The sequence below is a fragment of the Rissa tridactyla genome, chromosome W, assembly GCF_028500815.1.
Source record: "Rissa tridactyla isolate bRisTri1 chromosome W, bRisTri1.patW.cur.20221130, whole genome shotgun sequence".
Classification (NCBI taxonomy): Eukaryota; Metazoa; Chordata; class Aves; order Charadriiformes; family Laridae; genus Rissa; species Rissa tridactyla.
Genome location: NC_071496.1, coordinates 25,664,339 through 25,679,799, shown reverse-complemented (window position 1 = coordinate 25,679,799; position 15,461 = coordinate 25,664,339). Strand labels below are relative to the sequence as shown.

The following is a 15,461-nucleotide window of genomic DNA, read 5'->3' as shown; positions in this document are numbered from 1 at the left end:
GGAATTGGCTATATGGCCTCACTCAAAGGGTTGTGGTAAACGGCTCAATGTCCAAGTGGAAATCAGTGATGAGTGGCGTTCCTCAGGGGTCAGTACCGGGACCAGTGCTGGTTAACATCTTTGTCAGGGACATGGACAGTGAGATTGTGTGCACCCTCAACAAGTTTGATGATGACACCAAGCCGTGTAGTGTGGTCAACATGCTGGAAGGACAGGATGCCATCCAGAGGGACCTGGACAGGCTTGATAGTTGGGCCCCTGTGAAGCTCATGAACATAAACCAGGCCAAGTGTAAGGTTCTTCACGTGGGTCATGGTATTCCCAAGCACAAATACAGGTTGGGCGGAGAATGGCTTGAGAGCAGCCCTAAGGAGAAGGACTTGGGGGTGTTGGTGGATGAGAAGCTCACCATGTGCTGGCAATGTGTGCTTGCAGCCCAGAAAGCCAACCACATCCCACTTCCAAAAGAAGCGTGGCCAGCAGGTTGAGGGAGGTGATTCTGCCCCTCTACTCCACTCTGGTGAGACCCCACCTGGAGTACTGTGTCCAGCTTTGGAATCCTCAGCATAAGAAGGACATGGACCTGTTGGAGAGGGTCCAGAGGAGGGCCACAAAGATGATCAGAGGGCTGGAGCACCTCTCCTATGAAGACAGGCTGAGAGAGTTGGGGTTGTTCAGCCTGGAGAAGAGAAGGCTCCAGGGAGACCTTATTGCAGCCTTCCAGTATCTACAAGAAAGCTGGAGAGGGACTCTTTACCAGGGAGTGTAGCAATAGGACGAGGGGTAATGGTTTCAAACTGAAAGAGGGGAGATTTAGATTAGATATTAGGAAGATATTCTTTACTGTGAGGGTGGTGAGGCACTGGAACAGGTTGCCCAGGGAAGTTGTGGATGTCCCATCCCTGGAAGTGCTCAGGATGGGGCTTTGAGCAGCCTGATCTAGTGGGAGGTGTCCCTGCTGTTGCGTGAAACGGGGCCAAGCGGTTTTGGCAGAAAATAAACCCCCTTGCATTCTAACACTCCTCACCGAGGTGGGAGGCTAGGTGCGGCTAGGTTTAAATTCTGAGTGATGCCCAATTCAGCACTATCAGTCCAATCGCGTTTAATATGTATTAAACTATCACGATTTGGATACACTAATAGTGGACTGCACCTTCAGTCTAGTCGTGCTCCTGAACTAGCACGGCCTCTCTCAAGTTTTGGTCGCGTTCAGTGAGAAAGCGAAACGGCTAGCTACTTAAACAGTGCAGTTTATTTAAACAACAGATATACAGGTTCTTTAGGATTGCCGGTGATAAATACACTGTCTGCAAAGCACGTGCAAATAAAGATATTGTTAAGTATACAAACGCGTGACAAAATTATAAACGATACAGCCTGGCTATAAATGTAGGGTAGAGATTCTCTAGAGAAATTTCTAAGTCCCTGAGAAAGCACTCGGTGTAATTGAAGTCTTACCCAAAGGCATCCCTATGGAGGGGGGAAGAAAGGCTCAGCCCGTTGACTGATCCCGGAAATCAGCGATGGAATTCTTCGCGATGGTGTCTTCCCTGACATCCCCTCTCTCTTGGGCTATTTTTATACTATTTTTTTATCTTCAAAGTGGAGTTTGAGTGACTTTAGTCATACGTACTTTTATTATGATTAATGTATTCAAGGAGCAGTGTTCGCACCTCGGGGGCGGATAGCCTCCGGGATGGAGGTGTGTTTTGGTACATTGTGGTGAGCAAAGTTCGCACAAAGGACAGCATTTCATCAACATTTGACGAAATGTTGGCTTGGGTAGCGTGTAGGCCACTTATCAGTTCCGTAGTACCATCTCGTCCCCATATCTGCTATTCGTCACAAGGGAAGGCCACGGAACAAGCGCGTTCCGTTCCATCCCTCGTGTAGTTTCGCAAACAACCTTGTACAGGGAATCACAGATGTTGCATTCTTCGTGTGCTAGCTGCGGCTGTATTCTACCTCAGAAGCCTCTTGATTTTATGACTTTCCTTAATGTGTGAACAATGCTGTATTTTTGTATTCTTGGCCAATTTAGTAATTATTCCACATAATCCACCCCGTGACTACAGTCACTCAAGCTCCACGATAATCAATACTGATGGGGAATATCACATGTCCTCTTGTGGCGAGGGATATCAAGTGCAAATACTTCTTGTGGGGTGATTAAGCGAGTTAAGCTTTTCATCATAATCCAAAGTCTAACATACAAAACAATTGTCAAAGCAAAGCACAATACAGTGAGTACTAGTAAAAAGACAACAGGATGGAGCATCTTGTTAAAAAGTCCTGTAGCTGTTGGTGACCATCCAAAGAGGGTGTCCCACCATTCATGTCCCCCATCTCTCTTGACCCTTTCCAGTACATGGTGTATTTCTTCAACATCATGATGGACAGTAATCAGAGTTCTTTGTCCATTTTCTTGGGCCTCTTTCAACAGTCGCTTCAATTCATCGTGTTGTAGCAACTTCTTCACTAGTGAGAGATTCATTCCGATAGGGGTAGGCAGCAAATCTCGAATCAATGTGTAATTAGATTGTAGCAATTGAAAAGACGTAACAGGAGCTGAATAATTGAAGTCACATCCAATGATGTTAGTAAAGTTACAAACACAAAGATTTGAGTTATTACTTATATCTACTGCTATGTCATCTACGAATACAAGAGTACAGGGAGACCTCATGCAAACGCACCCTTTCCCAATATATACAAGCACAGTTTCTGGGGTTTCATCGGGATGTATCTCAAAGTGACAAACATTCTGGTTGGTGTCAAGACAAATGTCTTGTGCCTTGAGAGTATTGCTCTCACAAATGAATCCTTGTTGATCTCGTGAAATGCATGCGTCAACATCAACAGTTTGCCATTTATTCTCATTTTGTTGTGCCCACACTCTATGCTCTACCGGATGGAGTATAGCTCCATGGTGATTCAACCCCAGTGCGATGATTGGGTATATGGTGTATACTGAGGCATTGCGTATCGTTAAGACAAAAGCTGTGGCTTTGCTCTCAGTGGGGTCGTAGGTGAAATTAACCAGATACCACCAGGATTGAAATTTTCTCTCAAACTCAACTGCATTATCCCATATTACTTTTCGAATTTCAGTGGGCAAGGTGCCTTCTTCACCTTCCCTTATGATTGCGGCTGTCATAGATTGCATCCACAGTTGGGCTTGGATACAACTAAGGGCCAAGGAAACATTGTTTTGGGTTGTACCAAGTGCATTTGTGATCAGCTGATGGTCTTTTTCACCTGTTTCTTCCCACTGAGGCAATATATTCGATAAAAGCCATTGGTGATTTCCCAATGCTGATAGAGAGGACTGTAGAGGATGTTTTAATTTTTCTATATCACTAGTAGTTGTGACTAGTTTGTTGGCAAGTATCTCAGCATCTATACTATTCAAGACTCCCAGGCCTGTTCCTAAGATACCAGTCACATCTCTCTTCAGTCGTTGTGAGGTGGCAACAGTTCGTCTGTCCACGTACAGTTCATTTAAAGTTCCTGTAAGACACAAAAGAAAAGGGAATCTGCTCGGTCTTATTTGACCGACGGGGTTAAAAAGACAGTGAGGTCCACCAGGAATAGTTGTTAAAAACACTCCTGGTCCCCAAGAATCTCCTGCTTCTTCCTCACTCAGCATAATTCTATCTCCTCCTTCAGAAGAAACTCGCCACACGTATTCAACAGCTGACTCTTCTGGTCGCCTCGAATATTTCTCCCTTATTTTTGTTAACTCGGTTGGTGTCCATGGAACGGTACGGACAGTGGTGTGAATTTCATCATCATCATCAACCGCAGTTTCAGTTTTAACCAGAGGACGTAAAGGAAAAACTTGGGATTTCAAAGTAAAATCCTTTCCTCCTCATCTTCTTCGTCATCCTCACTATTAGACAAAAAATCTCCGGTCTGGGTTCCGGAATTTGGATAACACATTAATTTACGAATCTGTTGAACTTGGGTTGAGGGCTGCATTTTATCTAAGAGCCCAGTCACCCTTTCCAATAACAATTTAAGTTGGAGATTTTCACTCCCAAGTTGAGCATTCTGGTTTCCTAAACATTCATTCTCACACACAAGCTTATCGACTTGAGTTCTTAATTTTTCTCCTGTCTCCTTTTGAAAGGCTAGTGATGACTTCAACACCTCATTCTCCGATTTCAGGGTTGCATATTCTACAGCAGAAATCAGATTAGGAGCAGGGGTTTCCCTACGTTCTTGTTGTGCACGAGATAAACAGGCGCCTAACACCGCACAGATCACACCTTTGCCTTTCCCCGCTCTGAGCTTCTGTGAAGCCCGACACTCTTCAATACGTTCCACCACTTTCTCTTCATCCTTCCAAAATTTATGGGCCCACTCCTTCCCAGCCTGGGAAGGGGCACAATCATATTTTTGCAGCAGTTTATCCATGGCAATCCTGCCGACTACGCCAAATTCTGTTGCGTGAAACGGGGCAAAGCGGTTTTGGCAGAAAATAAACCCCCTTGCGTTCTAACACTCCTCACCGAGGTGGGAGGCTAGGTGCGGCTAGGTTTAAATTCTGAGTGATGCCCAATTCAGCACTATCAGTCCAATCGCGTTTAATATGTATTAAACTATCACGATTTGGATACGCTAATAGTGGACTGCACCTTCAGTCTAGTCGTGCTCCTGAACTAGCACGGCCACTCTCCAGTCTTTGGTCACGTTCAGTGAGAAAGCGAAACGGCTAGCTACTTAAACAGTGCAGTTTATTTAAACAACAGATATACAGGTTCTTTAGGATTGCCGGTGATAAATACACTGTCTGCAAAGCACGTGCAAATAAAGATATTGTTAAGTATACAAACGCGTGACAAAATTATAAACGATACAGCCTGGCTATAAATGTAGGGTAGAGATTCTCTAGAGAAATTTCTAAGTCCCTGAGAAAGCACTCGGTGTAATTGAAGTCTTACCCAAAGGCATCCCTATGGAGGGGGGAAGAAAGGCTCAGCCCATTGACTGATCCCGGAAATCAGCGATGGAATTCTTCGCGATGGTGTCTTCCCTGACATCCCCTCTCTCTTGGGCTATTTTTATACTATTTTTTTATCTTCAAAGTGGAGTTTGAGTGACTTTAGTCATACGTACTTTTATTATGATTAATGTATTCAAGGAGGAGTGTTCACACCTCGGGGGCGGATAGCCTCCGGGATGGAGGTGTGTTTTGGTACATTGTGGTGAGCAAAGTTCGCACAAAGGACAACATTTCATCAACATTTGACGAAATGTTGGCTTGGGTAGCGTGTAGGCCACTTATCAGTTCCGTAGTACCATCTCGTCCCCATATCTGCTATTCGTCACAAGGGAAGGCCACGGAACAAGCGCGTTCCGTTCCATCCCTCGTGTAGTTTCGCAAACAACCTTGTACAGGGAATCACAGATGTTGCATTCTTCGTGTGCTAGCTGCGGCTGTATTCTACCTCAGAAGCCTCTTGATTTTATGACTTTCCTTAATGTGTGAACAATGCTATATTTTTGTATTCTTGGCCAATTTAGTAATTATTCCACACCTGCCCATGGCAGGGGGTTGGAACTAGGTGATCTTTAAGGTCCTTTACAACCTAAACCATTCTATGAGGGATTTCAGCCTGTCACAGCCATCTGTTACTGTTTATGGGATAACTGCATGCATAATTTCCTTTATTTTAAATATTTTTAATTTTTCAATGTTTAATAATGATGGTTTTCGTACAGAGGGATGTTCTTTCTAAGAGAGGGTTTTTTTCCCAATATGATTGCTTTTATCTTATGATTTTCAGTTCTGTGCTTTTTTACTTTTATAAGGTTGGTTTGGGATGGAATACTCAAGACTTTTAATTTTTTCAGTGATATATGTGTGTAGTGGGTTGATGTGAGTGGGTTTCAGCGGTATGTGTGTAGTGGGTTGACCTTGGCTGGATGCCAGGTGCCCACCAAGCCTCTCTATCACTCCCCCTCCTTAGGAGGACAGAGGAGAGAAAATATAATGAAAGGCTTGTGGGTCATTATAAGGACAGGGAGATCACTCATCAGTTACTGTCATGGGCAAAACAGACTTGATTTGGGGAAATTAATTTATTACCAATAAAATCAGAGTAGGATAATGAAAAATAAAACCAAAACTTAAAACACCTTCCCCCCATCCCTCCCTTCTTCCTGGGCTCAACTTCACTCCCGGATTCTCTACCTCCTCTCCCTGAGTGGCGCAGGGGGACAGGGACTGGGGGTTGCACTCAGTTCATCACATGTTGTCTCTGCCACTCCTTCCTCCTCACTTTCTACTCCTGCTCTAGCCTGGGCTCTCTCCCATAGGAAACAGTCTTTCATGAACTTCTCCAAAATGAGTCCTTCCCACGGGCTGCAGTTCTTCACAAACCACTCCTGCATGGGTCCTTTCCATGGAGTGCAGTCCTTCAGGAACAGACTGCTCCAGCGTGGGTCCCCCACAGGGTCACAAGTCTTGCCAGCAAACCTGCTCCAGCATGGGCTTCTCTCTCCACAGGGTCACAGGTCCTGCCTGGAGCCTGCTCCAGTGTGCGCTCTCCACAGGGTCACAGCCTCCTTCAGGTGCATCCACCTGCTCTGGCATGGGGTCCTCCATGGGTTGCAGGTGGATATCTGCTCCACCGTTAACCTCCATTGGCTGCAGGGGGACAACCTGCCTCACCATGGTCTTCGCCATGGGCTGCAGGGGCTACCAAAACCTTGCCACGCAAACCCAATGCACTGTGGGAATTAATCAGTTTTCACTGAGCCTAGTGGCAGGGTTGAGAGGTACTCCAGAGGGAAATGTCTCAAAATATCAACTAAAATGTGTTGCTTTACTTTCTAATTCATCTGTGCCTCTTTTTTACATGGGAAGGAAAATAATTTCTTGACAGAATGTTTTCTTTGTTTAAAGGTGGAAAATAAAGTAGTACACAAAGTCTGAGCTCAGAATATATATGAAATAAAGTATTAAGTAGCCTATTAGTTATTAGCATATAACTTCCATTATTATTGTCTTTTCATTGGCAGTGTGAGTGCAAGAATATTGTCTCTTTTTACATTTAGAAATAATACAATACTCTGCTCAGGTTTTCACTCAAAAAAAGCAACAGCTTCGAAAAAGGCTTTGAAAAAGCAGCTTGAGACTGCTTCATTTACTGTTGTTGGAAAAAACGTGCTATTTCAATGGATTGTTCAGTAGGGGGAGGAAAGGAGATTAATAATAAGCTGTCCTGGTTCCGGTGAGGATAGGGTTAATTTTTCCTGGTATTCCATGCCATGTGAGCCACGCCCACCCTGAGCTGCCGGGGGAGGGGGCAGGAAGTTGCTGCTTAAAAGCGGGCTGGGGCGTCCCGGGTCCGGCTGGCGAGCGGCGGGGAGCGGCGGTTCCGTAATCGTGAAGACGCGAGCGAGCGGCACGTGGTTCTTTGTTGCCGTCTGAGGCTAAACCACGACATAAGCAAAAAAGACACTAATTGGGTACATGAAGAGCACGAAGAAACATATGAGGACATTTCCCTCCCTACAGAAAGAGAACTATCTCATGAGGAAAGTGTGGGAACAAATGGAAAGCTTTAAAGAAAAAAGAAAAGGGAAAAAAGGTTTGGGGGTGGAAGTAGAAATTCTTCAGTGTGAGTTCTTCTCCTTTTGTATGATTTTATGTTAATTGTTAATTTGACTAGAAGATAAAAATAACAGCAAAAATCTTAGAAAAAAATTTCTCCATGTAAGCTGTTCAGTCACTTATTTGAAAATGCTCTTGTGAGTGTGTGCATAAAAATGGGCAAAAGATCTTTTCATCAGTGAAACTGTAAAACACAGGCCTAGAATATAAACTTTTTCTTTCAGCTATCTACTTAGTAATTTCAAGCAGCTTACTGTTCTTTAAACTTGCTAAGAAAATAAGTGGGAATTGTAAACTGATTTTGTGCCCATAATATTCTTTTTTCTGTCTTCTTTAGAGACTAGTGTTTCTTGTATTTAAACCATTTTTATTCTAACTATAAAATGCAGTAGAAATGCTAGTGCTAAGTGATAAACCGAGTTGAAATCAATATTAAAATGATTATACATCTTGCATTTGTACTGATCTTTCTGAGCTTTCACCCATGTTTTCTTTAATAAGCAGTCAGAGTGAATATTGTATCATACAGAAAATGTGTTGGAGTAGGAAGACTTTTTCAGAAAAAAAAATACAATTTCAATAACATACAAACCATGACCAATTACTGATTGTTTCATCAGAAAAAAATAAAAGGATTTCTACCTCAGTTATGATTAACCAATAGTATATAACCAAAATTAAAGGTATTGTTAGGTAGGAGACAATAAGCATAGGATACGTTGTGGAATTTTCATTGCTTTCTTCTAAAGAAATAAATATTCATTTAAACAAATTTAAAGGGAAGGGGGAAGGCTGTTATAAACAGCCTTAGTGTTATAAACAATACCATAATTAGCAATGTCTAAAATATTCCCTGTTTTTTCTGCATAATAAAGATGTTTTTATTCTGTGATGTGAACATGGTAATCTAATCAGTGACTCAGACTTGACCCAGTTTGAACATAAGCAGGTGTTATCTGGTGGTTGCCTTTTTGTAAGATATAAAATGAGTTCTGTGGTCATAGTGGATAATATCCATTTTATAGGAGCTGTCGCAATTGTCAGACGTGGGTTTTTTGACCTTTTTTTGTGAAGGCCATGAACTAGCTTGTTGACATCAAACTCACTTTTTTATCCTTTCTTTTTGTCTTTCTTTTGGAGTAGAAATGTTTTTTTGTGGGAACGATTTTATTACTTTGAACCCCCTAACATTTCTCAATCATGTAGCAAAGGTCTGTCAAATGCAGTCTTTGAACAATAAATGTTCAAATATGTAAGGGTATGTGGAAGGAGAGTGTCCACTCCTTTAAGGGTATCTGGTCAAAGGAACCATAAACAAAACCAGACAGAGACAAACCTGAGGGAAAAATGATAAAGGAGGTTGTGACAGGAACAAACCTGGCCAGTCACACTAATTGGTTAGGATATGTGGAGTGTGAGAGCGTGTATTTCTTCAGCTTGTAGGATAAGGAAAGGGAGGGAGACATAAAACCTGACCATTTAGCCTTAACAAAGACAATAACCAGAAACAAACCTGGTCAGTCACACTAATTGAGGGGCTATCAAGAAACTGAAGGCAAATGGGGACTTTGCAACTGATAAGGATGAAAACCTGTGGGTCCAGGATGTTTGAGAGGGGTAGGTGGAACTATGCCAACTGATGAGGTGGGGGAAAGGGGAGCAGGGATGAGCAAAGAAGAGAGTAGACAGAAAAGACTATCGAAGGGGCCGGTCACAGGTAGAATGGGGCCAGTCAGTACCCTTGTCTGGCTGAGCCCTGCACCTGATCACCACAGTCTATCCTACTTCTTATATCTTCTTATTATATATTTTCTTAACTATCTCACTCTCTGTCTCGTGTGTGTACACTGCAAGGTCTAAGCACCAGCTACTCATGAGACCTGTGTGCTATATGAGTGGATTTGGTGCCAGCTGCTGGAGTCGGGGGGGGGGTGTGGTGTGTGTGCATTGTGTTGTAGGTTCCCCTGGCCTGTGGTGTCAGCTACTGGAGCAAGTGAGGGTCCTAGCATCAGTAGTTGTAGGGGCCATAGATCTCTTGATCTAGGTAGGGTCCTACAGACTTTGTGCCTGGAATGCCCGCTACTGAGGGGACCGGTGTGAGTGGATTTTGGTGCCAGCTCCTAGAGTCAGACCAGGGGTGTAGGTGCCCCTGGCCTGTAGTGTCAGCTACTGGAGTGAGCGGGGATCTCTTGCCTCCAGCCACTGGGGTGGGAATAGTGTGTGTCCCAAAAACCAGTTACTGGAAGGGAATGGCATGAGCAAGGCAAGTGAGGGGCTCAGTGCCAACAGCTGGAGCAGGACTGGGGCACAGCCTGCACGCTTGGTTCTGGCTGCTGGGAGGAGAGGGTGTCCAAGTGTCTGCATCTTCTCCAAACCTGTTGTGTAGGAGAGTGTGCGTGTGGAATTTGCTAGCAAACTTTAAGCTGGACTAGCCAGCAAGTAGGAGGCCCTGGGTCTGGGCAGGGATATCAGGCGGACAAGGGTCTGTGCTGGTATACCCAGGGGGACTTGTGAGTGTAGAGTGTCTGTGGGACGAGTGTGTGAGTGCATGTGTCTGCTAACAAGCATCAAGCTGGACTAGCTGGCAAGTAGGAGACCTGTGGAGTGGGTAGGAGGACCTGGGATCCAGGTAGTGGTATTGGATAGACAGAGGGGCCGTGCTGATACTCAGGGGATTCATGAATGTGTGCTTGTGAATCTAGAGAGTGCCATGTGTGTGTCTTCACTAGTGACCTTCTATCTCTACCAGCCGAAGGACTTGGCTGCCTATAGTTATGTTTTATGCTATTCCTATATGTAGGTGCTGTTGAAGGCAGCACCTTGTCTGTGTCAGTCTGTGTAACTGACTGTGTCAGTGTCCTCTGTGTGTGTGTGTGTGTGTGTGTGTCTGGGATACATGCTCAGCCTTGCTACCGGTTGAACCTGCAAATGGAAAAGTAGCAGCTGCACCCCTCAGCCTGGGCAGAGACCCTGTGTCCCTGGGCTCACTGGACTGGGCCCCAGTGGCCAGGCAGGAGGAAGTCCTGGGATGGGGATGCTGGAGGAGGCAACTACTCCTAATATCCCTTAACAAAATAAATAACCTTTTGTCACCCAACACTAAGGGGACAGACAGGTTCTATTTGGGATCCTTGGCAGAATGATGACGACACTATTACCAGGGGTCAAGAGCAGGAGGTACTGGTCATACCTTTTATAACGTTTTGAAAGACTATTTTTGTTTTAGGAATTTCTGAAAGAGAAATTTGTGTCATTTAACTTTAACAATGGTAGACAACTCCAGTCTGAGAAGTATTTCTGTCGATGAAATTGAAAAACAGGACAGCTTTCTTGGCTGAACAATATTCTGATCTTTTAGTACTTCATTATGCTAATAAATGCATTATGCTAGAGTATGTCCCTTTTCTATCCTAAAAACTCTGACTTTTTGTTCAAGCTGTTGTTATTTCTTACACAGTCCCACTTCTCTCTGAATCTGTAATAGAGCATACTCCCTCTTTCTAGTGATAGGTCTATTGGTTATAGTGTTGGTCTCAGATCTCATGTCTAAAAATATCCTTGATACAATAGGCATCCAGGGCTCTAGATCCCAATGTTGATGTCTGAGACTATGAGTCTCTGTCAGACTCTTAAATATATTCTCCAGTTTTCCATCAGGATCACGGACTAAATTAGCCCTTTTGAGATATAACTTAGAAAGAAAGCTAGGAACCCCCAGACTTAAAGGGATTGTTATACAGAATTACAGAATTCTTGAGGTTGGAAGGGACCTCTTGAGATCATCTACTCCAACCCCCCTGCTCAGTAAGGGTCATTTAGAGCAGGTTGCCAAGGATCATGTCTAGTCAGGTTTTGAATATCTACATAGATGGAGCTTCTCTGGCTGGTCTCTGGCAACCTGTTCCAGTATTTGACCACCCACACAGTAGAAAAGTGTTTTCTTGTGTTCAGATGGAATTTCATGTGTTTTAATTTGTGCTCATTGACTCTTGTCCTGTCAATGGGCACTACTGAGAAGAGATCTTCATTCCCTTCCATCAGGTATTTATACACAGTGATAAAATCCCCTCCTGAGCCTTCTCTTCTCTAGACTAAACTGTCGTAGCTCTCAGACACTTCTCATATGAAAGATGCTCCAATTCCCTTAATCATCTTTGTGGCCCTTCACTGTACTCTCTCCAGTATGTTCATGTCTCTCTCATACTTGGGAGCCCAGAACTGGGCACAGGACTCCAGGTGTGACCTCAGCAGTGCTGGGTAGAGGGGAAGGATCACCTCCCTCAACCTGCTGGTAACACTCTTCCTAATCCAGGCCATGAGGCTGTTGTCCTTCTTTGCTGCAAGGGTTCATTACTGGCTCATGGTCAGCTCGGTGTCCACCAGGACCCTCTTCTTGGGGGGAAGGTCCTTCTCTGCAGAGCTGCTTTCCAGCCAGCCAGCCCCCAGCTTGTACTGGTGCCTGGGGTTGTTCCTCCCTAGTTGCACGACTTTCACTTCCCTTTGTTGAACTGCATAAGATTCTTCTCTGTCTATTTCTCCAGCCTGTCGAGGTCCCTCTGAATGGCATCACAACCATGCAGTGTATCAACCACTCCTCCCAGCTTTGCATTGTTTACAAAATTGCTGATGGTGCACTCTGTCCCAGCATACAGGTCACTGATGAAGAGGTTAAACAGTATTGGCCTCAGTATCGATCCCTGGGGTACACCACTAGTGACCTGCCTCCAACTGTACTTTGTGCCACTGATCACAACCCTCTGAAGTCCTGTGTAGGCTTCCTTTCTGGGGTCTACTTGTTCCTTCTCTGAGACTCTGAAGTTCTTCCTAGTGTTATTTTTTGTTAGATAAGTAATCTTAACCTGAATGACTCCTCAGGGAGACCTTAAATGTGCAGGTGGCCTCTAGCCTGCCCAGAGTAACATTGTGTCAAATTTTTCTCTTGCATGCATCAGTGGGATGTTTTTGTTCTTTCCCAATCCTATATGGCAGAAATATCATATCATCCTTGATGATATGAAGAAGAAAAACCTTGTTTCATCTGGGTAGATCAGTAGGTGAGGTTCATTCAGAATTGTAGGTTTCATCTGTATCTGTTTGACAGGGCTTTATCGAAGATTCAGTTTTCATTCTGTTCTTTAAATGCAGTTCAACAGGCTTTTCTGGGACATGTTCAGATATGTGTTCAACTCGATGCAATATGGAGTCTATTTTATTCAGAGATTTATCACTCTAGCAGTGAGAATTTGTATGATCTCTTGCATCAATGATTTTGAATGACACAGAGCCTAAGTAAGGGCTTCTCAGTCTATCCATAACAAATAAAGCTGAAGTAGTCATCAAAAAAAAAATGTTTTTCTAAGTGTTTTCTTAAACAATGTAAACTTGTTTAAAATTAATATGTGAAGTTATAGGTTAAAACTCATTACTTTCCATTTATAACCAATGAAAATAGTATCTTAGAATCTTTGTGCCTTCAAAAACTGTATATAAGTTCATAAGCACAATATGCCCAAGTGCCTATTCTCTGTTATGATGTAAATGCTAGGAAGAAAATTACTCTTAGAATTATTAATTGATTTGAAATGGGATTTTTAAATTCTATGAAAATAATTTAGCTTATGCAAATACTTTTGAAAACTCAATTTCTTACTCTCTTATGTTCTTATGTTGCCGAAATTTGTCTCTAGATAAAGACATGCTTAATTTTGAACTGTTGTTAATAGCATGTCAGAATGTGTGAGAAAGGCTGATAGCTTGGTCAGTATTTTTTTAAGTAATAGAAAAAAAGGTGATTAGTATGCCTTTAGTGTAAATAAGTAGTCTTAATTTTGTTTGTTAATAGAAATACGCAATTTAGATACAAAAATAGAAATTATTGTTGTTTATCATGGAAAACTAAACTCTAAAAATGTAGTTATAGTAACATTTTTTCTTTGATATTTTTTCCAAGTTCTTTGATGTAATATCAACTACTGAGAAACCACTGGCAGAGCAAGACTGGTATCATGGTGCAATTCCAAGAATAGAAGCCCAGGAGCTGTTAAAACAGCAAGGAGACTTCTTGGTGCGAGAGAGCCATGGGAAACCTGGTGAATATGTCCTTTCTGTGTTTTCAGATGGACAACGGAGACACTTTATCATACAATATGCTGATGTACGTCTTTGATATAGTACTAACTATTCAATGCCAGGAAGTTAATTATTTCAGCTAAACAATTTAGGATCTACATAATTTACTATGACACATAGTTTTAGCCTTTATATGAAAATATGAGAGCTGGAAAAGGTCATTTTGGGGAATAAAACAAAAATATGAAGTATGAGGCTATTCTATATCTTCTATCCTATGTTGAAAAAACCAAGATATTTCTGGAAATGTTTTGAAATCCAGAACATATTACTACTAATTTATGCATGTACATTTTTTTATTTTTAAACCTATTTTCACAGTTGGTGCTTATTAGGCTACTTTTAATTCAGATTGTAAAGATTCCACTGAATCTTCCTGAAAAACAGAAGCATTCACTTAGGAGAAAATATTCTGTGCTGTTTTGTATATGGCTGGGAATTGAAGTCCATGCTGCTTTGGAGATACACATGTTCTTTTTAGCCTTGTGGGTGTTGTTTAGTTCAGCACAACACAAATGCTTACGAATATTACATAGCATGTATGCTTCTGAGTAAAGACCAAAATTGATCCCCTTGTTTCTCTAACAGGAAAAACCGGTCATTTTAAACTACATTAATATTTATTCACTTTTACCCAGTGTATTACTTGTTATTTATTAATGCATTTCTTGTTTTTATTTATATATGTATTTTTCTTTTTACCTTTCAGAATTTCAAACTCATTCAAAATAAGATAGTGCTCATAACATTGCTAGAAATGCTTCTAGTTTTTTACTCTGTGAGTATAGGTACAATATACCAGCAAATCAATCTCAGTTTTGATTCAGCAATACTGACAAAACATACTTCAGTCTGATGCAATAAAATCTCCCAAACTTCAGTCAAACTATACAGACAAATGTACAAATTCAGTAGCATAACTATGTTTACACTATGTTTCCTGGTCTAAATCCCCAGCTGATGCAGCATACCTGGGGAAGTTAATATTGTGTTGCTGGTTTATTTTTTTTTAAGGAGGAGTAGTGGTATTGTTCAAACTTCATAGAAGTCAAAAGGTTTTTATAGGATCAATATGGATACTGGTCTGTTTGGGGTTTTTGTTAATTTTCACCCATAGTTTTCCTTTTAGGATTTAACAATTGACAAAAAGTCAGTGTTTATTTTATTTTATTTTTATGACCTTTAGTATTTTGGTGTATCAGAGTGCTGAATGAGAAAAATAAGAGCAATAAAACTACCTATACCTAGATACACACAGTATTATAAGATACTTGGAGCTCTGATCCTTACGCAGCAGAATTAAATGCATGTTATGTGCTTAGTGTGGCTGAAATCATTTTGTGTAAATCATTGTATGTGTCATACTGCAGTGGGGCTTCAAAAATGTAGACTGGGACTGGGCTTTGAAGTCAGATAAAATAGAGATTTTTTTTTATAAGTATTACTTTGAGGCTACCCTTATCTGTAATCTGACACCTTTTAATATCCACTTTTCCAAGAAAAAATTACAGAACTGTAAATAAATTCCCATAATTTCACTACTTTCTCTTAGGCATTATATTAGAAATGTAAGATTGATACTGTTTAATATTGCACAATCCAAACATTATCAGGTCACTAGAACCTTCTGCTTGTACATTTAGTAATAGCACCTTATGTTCATCCACTCTTGGGATTAATTTGTGAGAGATTTTCTTGACAATCATGG

General features: G+C 41.9%; 1 protein-coding gene across 3 annotated transcripts in view; it reads left to right on the top strand.

Moving 5' to 3' along the window:
- The window catches only part of LOC128901961 (tyrosine-protein kinase Fer-like), a 257,810-nt gene that overhangs the window by 120,381 nt on the left and 121,968 nt on the right, over positions 1–15,461 (top strand). For 2 of the 3 annotated variants that reach the window (XM_054184168.1, XM_054184167.1), the window contains one exon: positions 13,575–13,778. In XM_054184168.1, coding sequence (XP_054040143.1) covers positions 13,575–13,778 — 204 coding nt within the window. The remainder of the gene's footprint in view (positions 1–13,574; positions 13,779–15,461) is intronic. The other variant, XM_054184169.1, reaches the window with a different exon arrangement.